The sequence below is a fragment of the Scyliorhinus canicula genome, chromosome 17 (assembly GCF_902713615.1).
Source record: "Scyliorhinus canicula chromosome 17, sScyCan1.1, whole genome shotgun sequence".
Classification (NCBI taxonomy): domain Eukaryota; kingdom Metazoa; phylum Chordata; class Chondrichthyes; order Carcharhiniformes; family Scyliorhinidae; genus Scyliorhinus; species Scyliorhinus canicula.
The window spans coordinates 50122592-50138096 of NC_052162.1; the positions used below are offsets into that span (position 1 = coordinate 50122592).

At 40.1% G+C, this 15505-nt stretch overlaps 1 protein-coding gene and 1 long non-coding RNA gene across 3 annotated transcripts in view; one reads left to right on the plus strand and one right to left on the minus strand.

Moving 5' to 3' along the window:
• Positions 1-4189: 4189 nt before the first annotated feature.
• Positions 4190-15505, minus strand: part of LOC119951137 (UDP-N-acetylglucosamine--peptide N-acetylglucosaminyltransferase 110 kDa subunit) — a 125813-nt gene continuing 114497 nt past the window's right edge. For both annotated transcript variants that reach the window (XM_038774141.1, XM_038774140.1), the window contains exons 21-22: positions 8099-8222; positions 4190-6585 (exon numbers count right to left, since the gene is read on the minus strand). In XM_038774141.1, the coding sequence (XP_038630069.1) occupies positions 6402-6585; positions 8099-8222 (308 nt within the window). In that variant the 3' untranslated portion in view covers positions 4190-6401. The remainder of the gene's footprint in view (positions 6586-8098; positions 8223-15505) is intronic.
• Positions 10130-13944, plus strand: LOC119951141. Its single transcript, XR_005457512.1, has 2 exons — positions 10130-11059; positions 13602-13944. It is a non-coding gene; the product is annotated as an uncharacterized LOC119951141 (long non-coding RNA).

Sequence of the window (15505 nt, forward strand, 5' to 3'; positions counted from 1 at the left end):
CAGTGATGTCAGAGAGTGGGTGGAGCTGGGCTGTCTGTCAGCTTTTTACTTTCGTTTCTGAGCAGGCTGCAAAGCATGTTTTAGTTTCGTTTTCAGAGCTGGATAGCTGCAGTCACAGCCAGAAGGTGTATGAATCTCTCTGTAATCTGAAGATTGTAAATCGATCCTGATGATTTAAAACTAATAACAGGAATGACCAACTTGATGTGCTTCTGGTAAAAGGTGTTTTAAGTTGTATGGATGTTAAAAGGAAAGCTTAAAAGATTACTTTGTGTTGTAGTCTTTGAGGGTTGTATTGGAATTGATGGTTGCTAAGATATTCACTATGTTTCAAAAAGGTTAACTTGAGTTCATAGAATAAACATTGTTTTGCTTTAAAAAAATACTTTTCCATTTCTGCTGTACCACACCTGTAGAGTGGGCCGTGTGCTCACCATACCGCAATCTATTAAACGTTGTGGGTCAGGTGAACTCCATGCTACACTTTGGGGTTCTCTAAACCCTGGCTCATAAATTGGGGGTTTGAGGGGGATAAAAGTCTATCTATCGGATTGGCTCAGTAAACTTAAAAGACAGTGAGGAGTGAGCATATTGTGGGTGCTTTTCAGGTGTAGTATTCTAGTTTAAATGGGGAATGTGTTGTGGACAATGGCTCTTTCAGAGGCTCTGAAGTGGAGACTGTCTTACGCAGTACTTTACAGAGACTAAAAACAGACTATTAGATTGTGCAAAAACATTGCAGTTAACATTACTTGACAAAATGCGAAAAATTAGGTCATTATGGCGGTGGCTAAGCATTTAAAGTTGCCTGAGTTACAGTTTGGCTCATTACAAATAGCAAAAATGTGGTTGAAAATTAAACGAATGGAACATGATAAAGAATTAAAGCAGCTTGAATATGAAAGAGAGAGAGGAAAAGGTAAGGGAAAGAGAGGGGAAAGAAAGAGAAAGAGAGGAAAAAGAGAGAAGGGAAAACAGAAAGAATAGCCCCAGCAGAGCAAAAGGAAAGGGAAAGGGAGATACAGATCAGGGAAAAAGATAGAGTTTGAACTTCAGAAAATGGCGATGAAACATGACAGTCAGTTACAATTGGCAGACGTAAAGGGAAACGTATTTGCTACACAATCCAGAAAAAATCCCAGGATATTCGTCCTTCAACACTTCAGTTATCTGATTTTCCACTGGCTTATCCACCACAGTAGACATCACTCCCACCTGCAATCCAGGTATATCATTACCCAAGATAAACTGTATTCCTGTACAAGATAGTTTCTCTATTACTCCTACTACCACTTCACCATTCTTCACTGGACTTTTCAACCTTACCTTTATATAATGGAACACTACTACTCTCACCCTGAATTCCACATATTACCACCTTTTCTGGCAACATTCTTCCCAAACTACATAACTCCTCATCTCTTACCATTAAAGATTGACTAGCTCCCGTATCTCTTAAAATTGTGACTTCTTTACCTCCTCCTTCTGATACACGAGTAAACTTTACCCACACAAGTAAATTCTTTAAAGAGATCTGGCACCTTCTTATCAATCACCTCTTGATCAGGCTATACAATCTTTTGCACCTCCTTCACTTCACTTGGGCTTTCCTTGACCACTTTAACAAACCCCACTGTCTTATCCTGTTTTACCACATCAGCCTTCCCAGTGCTTTTCTTCAACCACCAACAATTGAGTTTACATGGCCTAGTTTATTGCAGTGAAAACATTTGAGATTTTTCATTTCTTTTCCAACGTCTTGGATTTCTTCTTTAGTCTGAGGTACACTCTTTTTTTTATCTCCCATCAGATCACCTTTACCTTTCCCACTTGAGTATTTCTCATGTCCCCAGTTTCTATCCCTCACAGGCTGAAACTGAAGTCGGAAACCAAGCTTTGATTTATTAAATAATTCGTAATCATCTGCCATTTCTGCTGCTAACCTCACAGTTTTAACCCTCTGCTCTTCCACACGAGTTCTCATTACATCAGGAATTGAATTTTTAAACTCCTCCAAAAGTATAATTTCTCGGGAGAGCTTCATACGTTTGGTCTATTTTCAACCTATCAAAATTACTCTGTTCAATCCTTTAAAACTCCATGCATGTTTGACCAAATTCTTTCCTTAAATTTCTAAATGTTTGTCTGTAGGCTTCAGGCACTAGTTCATATGCACCCAAGATGGATTTTTTCACCTCCTCATACGTCCCAGATACCTCCTCCGGTAGTGATGGAAACACTTCACTAGCCCTACCTATCAGCTTTGTTTCAATCAGTAATGCCCACATGTCCTGTGGGCATTTCATTTGTTTAGCTATCTTCTCAAATTAAACGAAAAAGGCTTCTACCTCCGCCTCATCAAACCTTGGCAATGCTTGGACGTATTTAAATGGATCCCCACCACACCGTCGACTTTGACGCTCTTTCTCACTAATACCCAACTGTACGTTTCCATTTACGTCTGCCAATCTTAACTGACTGTCATGTTTAATGGCCATTTTCTGAAGTTCACACTCTCTCTTTTTCCCTGATCTGTATCACCCGTTCTCTTTTTGTTCTGCTCGGGCTATTCTTTCTTTACTCCTTTCTTCTCTCCCCTTTTATTTTTCCTCATCTGTTTCCGCTCTCTCCCTTTTTCCTCTTTCGTATTCAAGCTGCTTTAATTCTCTCAAGTTCCATTTGTCTAATTTGTAACAGAATTTTAGCCATTTCCAATGAGTCAAACTGTATCTCGGGCAATTTTAAATGCTTAGCCACCACCATAATGACCTAATTTTTCGCATTTTGTCAGGTAATGTTAACTGTAATCTTTATTGCAAATCTAATAGTCTGTTTTTACTCTCTGTCCGTAAGGAACTGCGTGTGCCAGTCTCCACCCCCAAAAACTTCAGAGCCTCTGAAAGAGCCATTGTCCACAACACACTCCCCACTTAAACTAGAATACCACACATGAAAAGCAACCACAATATGCTCACCCATCACTGTCTTTAAGTTCACTAAGCCAATCCAATAGATAGACTTTTATCCCCCTCAAACCCCCAATTTGTTATGGGCCAGGATTTAGAGAACCCCAAAGTGTAGCATGGAGTTAACCTGACCCACAACTTTTAATAGATTGTAGTATGGGGAGCACACGGCCCACTCTACAGGTGTGGTACAGCAGAAATGGAAAAGTATTCTTTAAAGCAAAACAATGTTTCTTCTATGAACTCAAGTTAACCTTTTCAAAACATAGTGAACATCTTAGTAACCATTAATTCAAATGCAACCCCCAAAGAATACAACACTAAGTAATCCTCAAGCTGTCCTTTTAACATCCAGAAGACTTAAACAAAACCTTTCAACAGAAGCACATCAGGTTAAAGTCACTACTGAGAGCTGTTATTAGTTTTAAATCACCAAAGGATCGATTAACAGTTTTTAGATTACAGAGAGCGAGACTAATACCCCTTCTGGCTGTGACTGCAGCTATCCAGCTCTGAAAGTGAAACTAAAACACATCCCGCAGAAACAGCCTAAAATGAAAGTAAAAAGCTGACAGACAGCCCAGCTCCACCCACACTCTGACATCACTGATAAAGGTACATTTCTTAAACACCCATTTCTTCAAGGTACTCTCACATGACAGTCTCCATTCTCAAAACTCAACTTTCTGCAAGAATTAATCATATTCCAATTAAAAATAAAAGGTGCTATCTTCTACTGCAAGTCAATTCCATCTGCATGAATATAAATTGCAAAGTGACAGAATTTCCCTCCCTTAGACTGATCTTGAAATGCCTTTGTGCAAGTGGAATGGACATTATAAATTAATGTAAAATAAGTTACACCCAGTTTATTAGAGGGGGTGGTGAAGGGGAATTAACCTAGAACACTGAATGTTGCCTTAAGGACAGCAGCTTTATTCATTTGCATTCAGAGAAAATAACTTTTCATACATCAAACAGTATTAATTAGCCAGTTGTTTTCCCTCATCTAAATTGAGAAAAAATGGGCTCGGCATGGGTGGGTGGGGATTTGAACGAGAAATTGAAAATCTTACAAACCAGAATGTTGAAGCAGATTAGTGTGTAAAACCTGTGCCCATGTACATTTCCAGCACCAAAACTCATAATAGCAATGCAAAATCAGGAAATAATCCCCAGAAACCAACATTTGACATCAGTTAATCTATAAAATTTGCCAGCAATTAAGTCAATCCTACACCCTTTATTCAAAATAATCTTGTCGTATTTTGTTTTAAATCACAAGGCACTGCAGTAACCGAACAGAATCAACCAAGCAACAATTGAGACTGGTTACAATGTTTAGGAATTGTGCTGTGACGAGGATCATATTTTACAGGAGGGAGCTGGAAAAACAGGAAAAATGTCTACCAGCAAATCAGCTCTCACACAATTTCATATGCATTGCAGATGAGAAGAATCTTAATAAGTAACCTGTCAACCAAGATACATTGGGAAGAATGTTACAGGGGAAACAAAGTAAACATTACATAAAACAGAAAGGGTAAAATACCAAGTGTAAATCTGGTAGAGATACAATACACAGGCCATGCAAAAACCTCGACACAGAAACACAAGACTCCAGTAAAGCATCCAGCTGCTTTATAATTGTACACAGATACATTAGATTCTCATTCACATGTATTTACAGCTTCATACAGAAACAGCCTGAAATACAGACAATGCAAAGGTCTGACGCCTCACTATCTATACTAAAAATGTTAGGAGGCATGTTAAAATAGCTGACGTAACACAAAAAGAAAATAAAAAGTAACCAAAATAAATCTAAGCACGTGGGAGTTAATAAAAAATTCCTTGGGAGATTCTTTCAGAACATGCTCACCTGCCTCTCTCCTTGCATCAGTATCACCATCCATTTTATTTTATTTGTTTTAAATAAAAATCAATGTTTTATTATCCCACTGACCATTATAACCCAGACATTATCTCTTTCTTCAATAAAAACATATGGGATTTTATGCAAATGATCTGGTTTTGTTCCATATAAACCAAACATGTGCTTTATTCAATACCACTCCACAGAAAATGTGGGCAGAAGAGGGACAGTCTAATATAAATATTTACAATCATCCCACTGGGAGTCCCAGCAAACCAAATGTCACATTGAAGTAATGAAGGATCAAATTGAAGCGATTCTTGACAAAGACCTGAGAATAATAAACTCAAAGCAATTCCTGTTATACTTTTGAGAAAGTAACTTGAATGACTGCAAAAGAAAATCTTCCATAAACACCCACAATTTCTTTACATATGCCAGTACAGGTGCAAAAGGAGTCATCACGTTCTGGCTAAATATCACACAAAATTGCTAAATCTACATAATAACTGATGAGATACTTACCTGGGGGCAAAAGAGAATCCTTAGCCCTTCATAAAAATGATCCTACAAAAATCAAATGAGTTTATTAAATGAGGAAGAGCAACCATTCTCCAGACTGGTTTTAATTTTTCCAAACTGTTCTGCAATCGGCCAGTCTCCAAACCTTAATTCCAGACCTCAGCAACAGTTGAAGCACTGCTACTATGTACAATTATTACATCTGCATGGTCATGCATAGACACACATACTGCATCCTTACTCCAGCTTGTGTGGGTCAAACAAGGAAATGAATTCCATTGCGTCACTCGCGTTTATATCCGACACACGGTGAAACGCATTCTTGAATCAACACAGGGCAACTGGTAATGTGTATCCTGCTGCATCACTCAAAGAACTGGAACAAATAAGCTGTAGACATACATTGGCTAGTTGACACACTTCCTGTTCCATATGGAAAGCAGTTTCCAACACAAGTATAATTACCTTGCAACTAAAAAGCCTGAAAAGGCAGAGAGTACAAAGACTGACAAGAAAAGGAGCCTCAATGGTTTATAAAAATAATTTGACTGGAAAACATTAAAACATAACTACACCCCTTTAAAGGGTTAGTCCAAGGCCTTAAATGAACCCATCCAGCGATCAGGCCTTCAGTCATTCAAAGGAAATCTCTGCTCTTAGAGTAGCGATGAGATGGTGATATCAAATGTTAACTTCTAATCACTAATGTGTAGTTCTGGCTAAGTAGCATTACAAATATTTTCAGATTCATCATCTATAAGGAATACCATTACTCAAGTCAAATCAGAGGTGCTGTTACTGCACATGGTGTGCTTGATACAATCTATTTCAACTGGGTTTAACTCCAACAACTGTTCAATAACACGGCTTCAATCTTTGAAGAGTCACTCTGGGCTAGTATGAAAATGTGTTATTGCCAGAATTTATGACTTGTCTCAAAAACAGTCAAAACAATCTCTGTGTGATGGATCATGGAGCCAAGGATGCAGTTCAGTATTCTCATGTCAAAGTCACAATGCTGCAGCAATGGAGCAAGTTCAAGCAGTTTCATTTGTCTCCACAGCCTTAAGTGGCTTGATCATGTGGTCTGGTTTGTTGCCTGCAGCATAATGCTCCCACATCTGTGTGTATAGACGTTCCAGATCCATAGTGTATTGTTTGGTGTTGAACAGCGGACTGCTTACTCTTTGTTTCCACACCTTTCCTCGGATCTTCTTCAGGCTATAACAATAAAGGCAATGTCAAAATGGTGCCAAAACTCAAAAATGCAGGAACAGTGCTCTCCACACTCATATCATTATGGATTAGGTACATCTGTCGAAGTTCTTCACATACCATGCACTCAGTAGCTAAATAAGCAAAGGATTCACCGGGCATTCTAGCAACAGAATTTCAGATTTGTTTCTCTTCAATGTTTTCCTAAAATGTATCACATGCTTTTCATATACTGCTCATCTCGCTCTCTTTTTAATATATAAAAAATCATAACATCAAGAAAGCTGGACATTCCAGCTCAAAATCTCAACAGGAACACAACGGTGGCAGAGTGGCTGGCACTGCTGCCTCAGTGACAGAAACCCAGGTTCAATTCCAGCCTTGGGTAACTACTGTCTGTGTGGAGTTTGCCCTTTCTCCCTGTATCTGTGTAGGTTCCTTCCGGGTGCTCCCATTTCCTCCAACAGTCCAAAGATGTGCTGATTAGGTGGATCGGCAATGATAAAATTGCCCCTTAGAGATGTACAGGTTAGGTGGGGTTTCAGGGATAGTGTGGGGGAGTGGGCCTAGAGAGTGTGCACTTTCAGAGGGTCAGTGCAGACTTGATGGGCCGAATAGCCTCCTTCTGCAATGTAGATTCTAAAACAGTTCCCAAATTTATGAAAATGAATGGACAAGCAGAGAGCAATTTGTCCCAAATCAAGCATATATTTGATGCAGGTTCTTGTACACACCATTGAGTTTTAAAATTCAATTAATTAATCAAGTCAGGGGCAGCACGGTGGCGCAGTGGGTTAGCCCTGTTGCCTCACGGCGCCGAGGTCCCAGGTTCGATCCCGGCTCTGGGTCACTGTCTGTGTGGAGTTTGCATATGTTTGCATGGGTTTCGTCCCCACAACCCAAAGATGTGGATTGGCCACACTGAATTGCCCCTTAATTGGAAAAAATGAATTGGGTACTCTCAAATTATTTTTTTAAATAATCAAGTCAGTACTGAAGCAATAATGCAAATGTTCCTTTTGAGGTAGATTGGGAGCACAAACAAAATTATTGTAAAAATGTGGTATGCAGTCTCTTCTGTTGCCGAAACAAGATTCTTACTTGTTTTATAACTGGTAATGTAATCAGCAAAGTGAATGACAATACGTTAATATCTTTTCAATAATAATCTTCAATCACATTACTTTGAGAGTAAGAGAAACCAGATTATTTTAAGCTCCCAGACAGATAGATAGTCTACAGCACACAGTGCCAAACCTAATCCTTTAGCTCATTTGTCAGTTTAAACAATGGCATTTACATTTAAATGACCAATTGAGTGTTTGGAAATTGTCTCTTAGACTTTATATACGGCATCAGTATCAAAGAAAACTGACCCAAAATCAAGACCAAATTGGTGCACTCAATTAGCCGTTCAAAAGTTAGTGTTATGCAGACTGACAACTGGGTATTCAGTACTGAAGGGGCAGGTACAAGTAAGTTACAACTCAAACAATGAAGTTAGAAGATTAGAACATACTATTCCATATCTGTGCCCAACATGACAGCAATATCCTCATACTCTTGTCTTGTCTTTGCAATTAGTTCTGGACATCCCAAACACATCAGCTGTGAGGCAGCAACACGGGATGCCAGTGTTTCTCCTGCAACAAGGAACATAAAATATTTAACATGCAGGCCACAAATGGAAACTCTCATTCCAAATACAAATTCAAATCCATCATACAGCATAAATGCAAAATTTGGTTGCTAAGCTGACATCCATGTTTGATGTGATCTTTCTTTTAAATTGACATTTACACTCAATGGATAGTCTGTCTCTATTGCAGATTTATTTGTGCATACAGTGAAAAAGGATTAAAGTGGGCAGCACGATGGTGCTGTGGTTAGCACCGCCGCATCGCATCGCCACGGTCCCCAAGTTCGATCCCAGTCCTGGGTCACTGTGTGTGTGGAGTTTGCACATTCGCCCTCTGTTTGCGTGGGTTTTTGCCCTCACAACCCAAAGGCTAGGTGGGTTGGTCATGCTAAATTGCCCCTTAATTGGAAAAAAAATTGGGTACTCTAATTTATTTTAAAAAAGGATTAAAGTGCTGGATTAACTAGAACCACGCAAAGTGAGGAGGAGAGAGATCATAGAACTTACAGTGCAGAAGGCCATTCATCCCGTCGAGTCTGCACTTGCCCTTGGAAAGAGCACCTTACCCAAGCCCACACCTCCAACCTTTCCCCATAACCAGTAACCCCACTCAACATTTTTGGACACCAAGGGCAATTATACCATGGCCAATCCACCTAACTTGCACATCTTTGGACTGTGGGAGGAAATCAGAGCACCCGGAGAAAACCCACGCAGACTCAGGGACAGCGTGCAGACTCAACACAGTCGCTAAGCTGGGAATCGAACCAGAGACCCTGGAGCTGTGGAGCGACAGTGCTAACCATTATACTACCGATGCTGATTAGCACAAGAGGTCGATGGGGAAAGGAAAGAGAATGGGGGTGGGGGAAAAGAGTCCATGGAGGTGACAGTGGGTAATGAAATGGGTTAAGATTCAATTTTTCAGTGGAGACATGGGCTGTGAAGCTCATTTCCCTTCTCCATGTTGGGCAGGGAGAATGTAGGCTATTTTGTTATTTAAATAGGAAAATAATATGCAACAGGGAAGTTAAGTTATTGTACTGCTGGGATCAACTCAGTTCCAAAGTTTGTGATAGGTACTTCATTCTTATAAAAAATAAACAAAATAGGCAAATTATTCTAAAATGCTCTCACTTAAATATTTAGCTTATGCAGTCGGGCAGAAGCATATTTATGCTTAATGGTTTTACTACCAATAGACTGAAGTAGGACTTTCTATATTTGCTGTTTTGGTAGCCTTTTCCTTTGAGCTGAACAATATTTCAGTTTTTTAAAATACTGAAATAACTAGTTCTAAATATAGTTTTTATTAACTACATGCTTATTGCAGCTGATTGGATGCCACTGACTGGATAGGGAAGGCAGTTCAGCTGTCAAAGTTGTGTTAGTGGAGCCCTAATGTCACCAGCAGAAAAGGCTTGAGGGCTAACTGACCTAGTCCTGTTCCTATTTATTGGGTCACTAAACATCACAATGCCACTTAGACATATCAATGAAATACTACTATGCCCAGCTACATGATTTTAAAAAATAGATATATGCATAAAAATATATAATTGCTGTGTATATTACACATGCACAAAGTACATACTGTTACAATCCTCTCAAAATTCATGTGATAAATAAAAAGCCTGGGGAAACCCATTTGCCTTCCTCTAAACCCACCAACTTAGTGACATACAAGGCAAAGTACAATTAACTATCAGTATACATTGAACAGATAAATCAAACCAATGAATCTAACATTCACACAGAATCACACGGCCATTTAGCCCCATCATGTCTTCAGCGGTTTTCCAAATGAGCAATTCACCTCATGCCATGCCCCATTGTGTTCTTTTTTAAAAATTAATAATAATAATCTTTATTGTCACAAATAGGCTAACTTAACACTGCAATGAAGTTACTGTGAAAAGCCCCTAGTCGTCACATTCCGGCACCTGTTCGAGTACAGAGGGAGAATGCAAAATGTCTAAATTACCTAACAGCACGTCTTTTGGGACTTCGAAGAAACCAAAACACCAGGACACCTACGCAGACACAGGGAGAACGTGCAGACTCCACATAAAGTGAACCAAACTGGGAATCGAACCTGGGACCCAGGCGCTGTGAAGCAACAGTGCTAACCATTGTGCTAACAACAGTCTAAATCCCTTTTGAATTGAGCCCGTCTCCACCACACACTGTGTGCATTCCTGACATTAACCACTCACTGCAACAAAAAGGTTTTCCTCATTTTGCTTCTTTTGCCAATTACTTGAAAATCTGTGCCCTCTTGTTCGCGATCCTTTCACAAGTGGGGAGCTTTCCCTCATCCACTCTGTCCAGACCTCTCATGACATTGAATACCTCTATCAAATCTCCTCACAGCATTCTGTTCGCCTAGGGAAATAGTCCCAATTTCTCCAATATATCTTTATAATTGAAGTTCTTCATCTCTGGCACCATTCTCGTTAATAATTTCTGAACTCTCACCTATGCCTTCGTATCCTTCCTAAATGCAGGTCCAGAACCGGGGACAATAATCCAGCCGAGATCAAACTTATGTCTTGCACAAGCTCAACATAACCTCCATGTTCTTATACTCTGTGTCCCTATTAAGAAAGCTTATTATATGCTATTCTTTCAACCATGTTCTCAACCTGTTCTCCCATTTTCAATGATTTATGCAAATACATTCAGATCCCTCTGCTCCTTGTACAATTGTACCCTTCATTTTATGTTGTAGGGTTAACCAAATAACGGCTTGTGAACTGAATGCAGCTCTTCATCCCATAACGTGCGGCTCTTCCCATCTTCCCTTGTGCCGCGAAACCGACTAGTCGTGTTTTTGGAGAGGTAGGTTCGAACTGGATAGGGGTTTTAACACTAATTAAAAATCCCAGCTATTCCAGTCACAACAGATAAATTGATAGGAAGGAAGAGACACACTGATACAAAGCAGATGACCTAACTTTTCACGTTTTATTTAATACAAGTGAGCTGCATTGTGAAAGCAAACAAAACCTTTAGGATGGGCATGAATAGACATTTGGCCTGTCACCTGCACTTGGGGTGAGTAGGTTAAGAGTAAAGTGCAATGAATGGAAAGTTAAAGTGAAGCACTGACAACAACAGAGTGAGATATCCTCAAATCACTCCGAAGGGTTTTAAATTAATGTCCTGAGTCTGCATAAAGGCTAAATGACAGATGATTCTTATAGTGGCCACTTGAATTCCGGTTTCTGAGGGGCAGGGGGGATTTCTCTATTTGCTTTCAGATCGTTCCCCACATTCTATAATATAACAAACACAGCAATTTGATTTAATTAAAGGTTTGACAGAAATATCTGACAGCAGGTTTATGAAGATCTCACCCAGGATAAAGACAAATAAAAATATGCAAATGAGATAGAAATAGAATTTACAGTGCAGAAGGAGGCCATTCGGCCCATCGAGTCTGCACCGGCTCTTGGAAAGAGCACCCTACCCAAGGTCAACACCTCCACCTTATCCCCACAACCCAGTAACCCCGCCCAACACTAAGGGCAATTTTGGACACTAAGGGCAATTTATCATGGCCAATCCACCTAACCTGCACATCTTTGGACTGTGGGAGGAAACCGGAGCACCCGGAGGAAACCCACACACACACAGGGAGGATGTGCAGACTCCACACAGTGACCCAAGCCGGAATCGAACCTGGGACCCTGGAGCTGTGAAGCAATTGTGCTATCCACAAGGCTACCGTGCTGAGAATGAAAAGGAACAAGGGAGAGATAAAAACATCTAAGACAAAGAGAGATAAAGAAAGTGAGAGAGACTACACAAAGGTGGAAGTAACTGAATATTGATTTTAAATTGGTTCTTTTTGTGTATTGATATGTTGTAAAGAAAATGTCTATGTATTTGAGTGTGCGCACTTCCTGTAAAAAGGGCTCTTACTGTTTAAGACAGAGGGGGAAAGTGGGCGTGAGAGAGGTGTAACTGCCTGCAAGGTTCATTATTAATATTTGATTTACAAAAGCACCAATCCTGGTCTACGTAGGGGAATCATCAGTTTAAGGTAGTCTGTGAAATCTTTACAAGTGGCAGAATCTGGGGGATTCTTGAAATTAGAATGTTGAGACGCGAAGCACCAGAAAGGTCAATGTAATTTCAGAAATTTCAATCTCTCCATCTCTGAACCTCTCTCAATGTTCCTAACTTTATTTGCATCTTCTGGTTGACTATTCACAAGCACCCGGTTTGCACCAGGTCCAAGTCTAGCTTAGTGCCTGTAGGGAGTAGGTATTTAGACAGGGGTCTGTTCACTGTGATGAGATATTTAGAGATTGAGGGAAGAACTAGAGCCATAGATGTTTACAGCATGGAAACAGGCCCTTTGGCCCAGCTTGACCATGCCTCCCAATTTCTATCACTGAGCTAGTCCCACTTGCCCGCATTTGGCCCATACCTCTCTATACCTACCCTGCCCATGTAACTGTCTTTTTTTAAAAGGAAAAAAATTGTACCCGTTTCTACCACTGCCTCTGGTAGCTCGTTCCAGATGCTGACCATCCTCTGTGAAGAAATTTCCCCTCTGGTCTCTTCTGTATCTCTCACCGTAAACCTATGCTCTCTAGTTCTAGAGTCCTCTACCGTTGGGAAAAGATAAGGTCAGCAATTAGATAGGGACAGCAATTTTTAGGTGGCTTTTGCAGGCATGGGGGGTTACTAGAAGGGGCTTGTTCACAAAGAGCGAATGTTTAATTGTTAAAATTAGGTCTGGCGTTTTGACAGAATGAAATATAATTAGGAATCATGGAATGATAAATTTTGAGGGAATGAATAGGTGTATATCTGAAAAGACTTCAAAAAGTTTAAAAACTTTAATAAAGCTGTAAATAAACAGCAAGTAGGATTCTTGGGCGGCACGGTAGCACTGTGGTTAGCACTGTTGCTTCACAGCGCCAGGGACCTGGGTTCGATTCCTGGCTTGGGTCACTGTCTGTGTAGAGTCTGCACGTTCTCCCTGTGTCTGCATGGGTTTCCTCCGGGTGCTCCGGTTTCCTCCCTCAAGTCCCGAAAGACATGCTGTTAGGTGAATTAGACATTCTGAATTCTCCCTCAGTGTACCTGAAAGCCGATTTGTGCACAAATAAAGATTATTATTAATATTGTGCATTCAGCACAAAAACAAAGTGCAATGTCAAACTTGTAAAAATTATTGGTTAGTGCAGTTATATGATGCTTAGCCCTACAATCAAAAGGCATGAACAGGTTGTGGCAGGGATTCACCAAGATGAAATTAAGGATGAATAATACTTATGACCAGAGAAATTAACTTTGTGCTAATGGGAGTCTCTAGAATCACAAGTGGTCAGGAATACAAATATTGACTGATTTTTCCTTTCTGTAGCCCAACAGGTCGGTTTCTGCTCAAACGACACTACTCAATAAAAGGAGATACTCAACCTGGGATTGTCCTGCTCGTACAGAATTGTTGCACATAAGATTTCCTGAGAAAATAGCAGAACACAATACAACAAATTTTACCTGTTAACAGTCCACACCCACTGAAGGGTTTCAATTGCAATACCTAGCTACAAAAGCTTGGGGTAATCAGTAAATGAACATCCGTCTTATTTTTGAAACTAAAAAGCCAATTTTAAAACAAATGTTGCACTTTGATAATCCAAGTGAACCGCACTCATTGGACAAATAATTCATTTAGTTTCTCAAAGAATTACAGTAGATTAAAATGCCAAAACTACTGATTAAAATTGATATGAACTTCAAACCTATTCAGTTTTACAGAACATCCGAAACATCTTTGTGCACAGCACCAAAGAGATGAATGCCACCATCAAGTCCTGCATGTGTAGGTAACAAAGTCTTCATTCCTAATACCAGTTATCTATAAAAGTTGGAATGTATGCCACAATGAATCAAGAGAGTTGCATATCGGAATACACATCACGCAACACCCCCTGCCAATTCATCACATACAGACAAGAAGAATTGCAAGACTACTACCTCTGCCAACAAGCTGAACACTAGTCAGCCAGATATACATGCTAACTTAGCTGGGTCTGCTAAGAACCATTTTATAAACAAGCGACACAAAACACAAGGATCACGTTTTCAAAAGGCAGAACAAAATGAAATGTCCCCAGAAATATTAAAATATAAACCAATCAGCCATAACAAGTCAAATAATGAAACCAGATCTATTTTTTCATTTTATTCTATCTGATTTTAATCTGTAGGTTATTGGTATCCAAGAACTTGCATCTAAAAAGTAAAGCTTCCAAGGAGGTGGACAAAAATATAACCAGATGGTGAACCAGACAAACACAACACAAGGTTTACTAGATGCACAAGGGGACAGAGTCAGAAAAACAGAGTTCTGGGTGAAAAGAGAGGGTTGGAAAGATGATGCAGGAGCTACTCTGAAATAGGTTGGGGTGACACTCTGAATGAAATCGAACAGGAGGATGAGGATATTGAATCTTAAGTGCTAGGCAAACACTTTGCCCAAAGTAGAACAGCAAGGACAGGGATGTTAAATTATGAAATAGGAGCTGCACTGCACCATTCAGCTCCTTTCCCCCGTTCAATAGAATCCTGGCTGATCTTCTAATTGGACACCATTTTCCTGTCCATTATATCCTTGATTTCCCAGGATCAAAAATCCATCAATCACAGACTTTAATATACTTTACATAGAATTTACAGTGCAGAAGGAGGCCATTCGGCCCATCGAGTCTGCACCAGCTCCCGGAAAGAGCAACCTACCCAAGGTTAACACCTCCACCCTATCCCCATAACCCAGCAACCCCACCCAACACTAAGGGCAATTTTGGACTAAGGGGAATTTATCATGGCCAATCCACCTAACCTGCACATCTTTGGACTGTGGGAGGAAACCGGAGCACCCGGAGGAAACCCAGGCACACACGGGGAGGATTAAGACAATTCCAACCATTTAAAATACTTTCACATCTCAGTCTTACTGCCCAACTGTTTATTGAGGCTGTTTCCTTGTGTTCTAGATTCACTAGCCAACAAAAACATCCTGTGTTTACCCTGTCAAACCCCCTCAGAATCTTCTACGTTTCAATGAAGTCACTTTCATTGTTCTCCACTTCAGAGCACAGGCCCAATTTACACAGCCCATCAGACAACCCTCTCATCCCAAGAATCACTGCAAATCTTTACTGTAGCTCCTCCAAGACGAGCATTGTCACCTTCAGATATAAAGGTCAAAACCATATACAGCATTCCAGATTCTCCACCCTCTGGCTGAAGAAATCCCTCCTC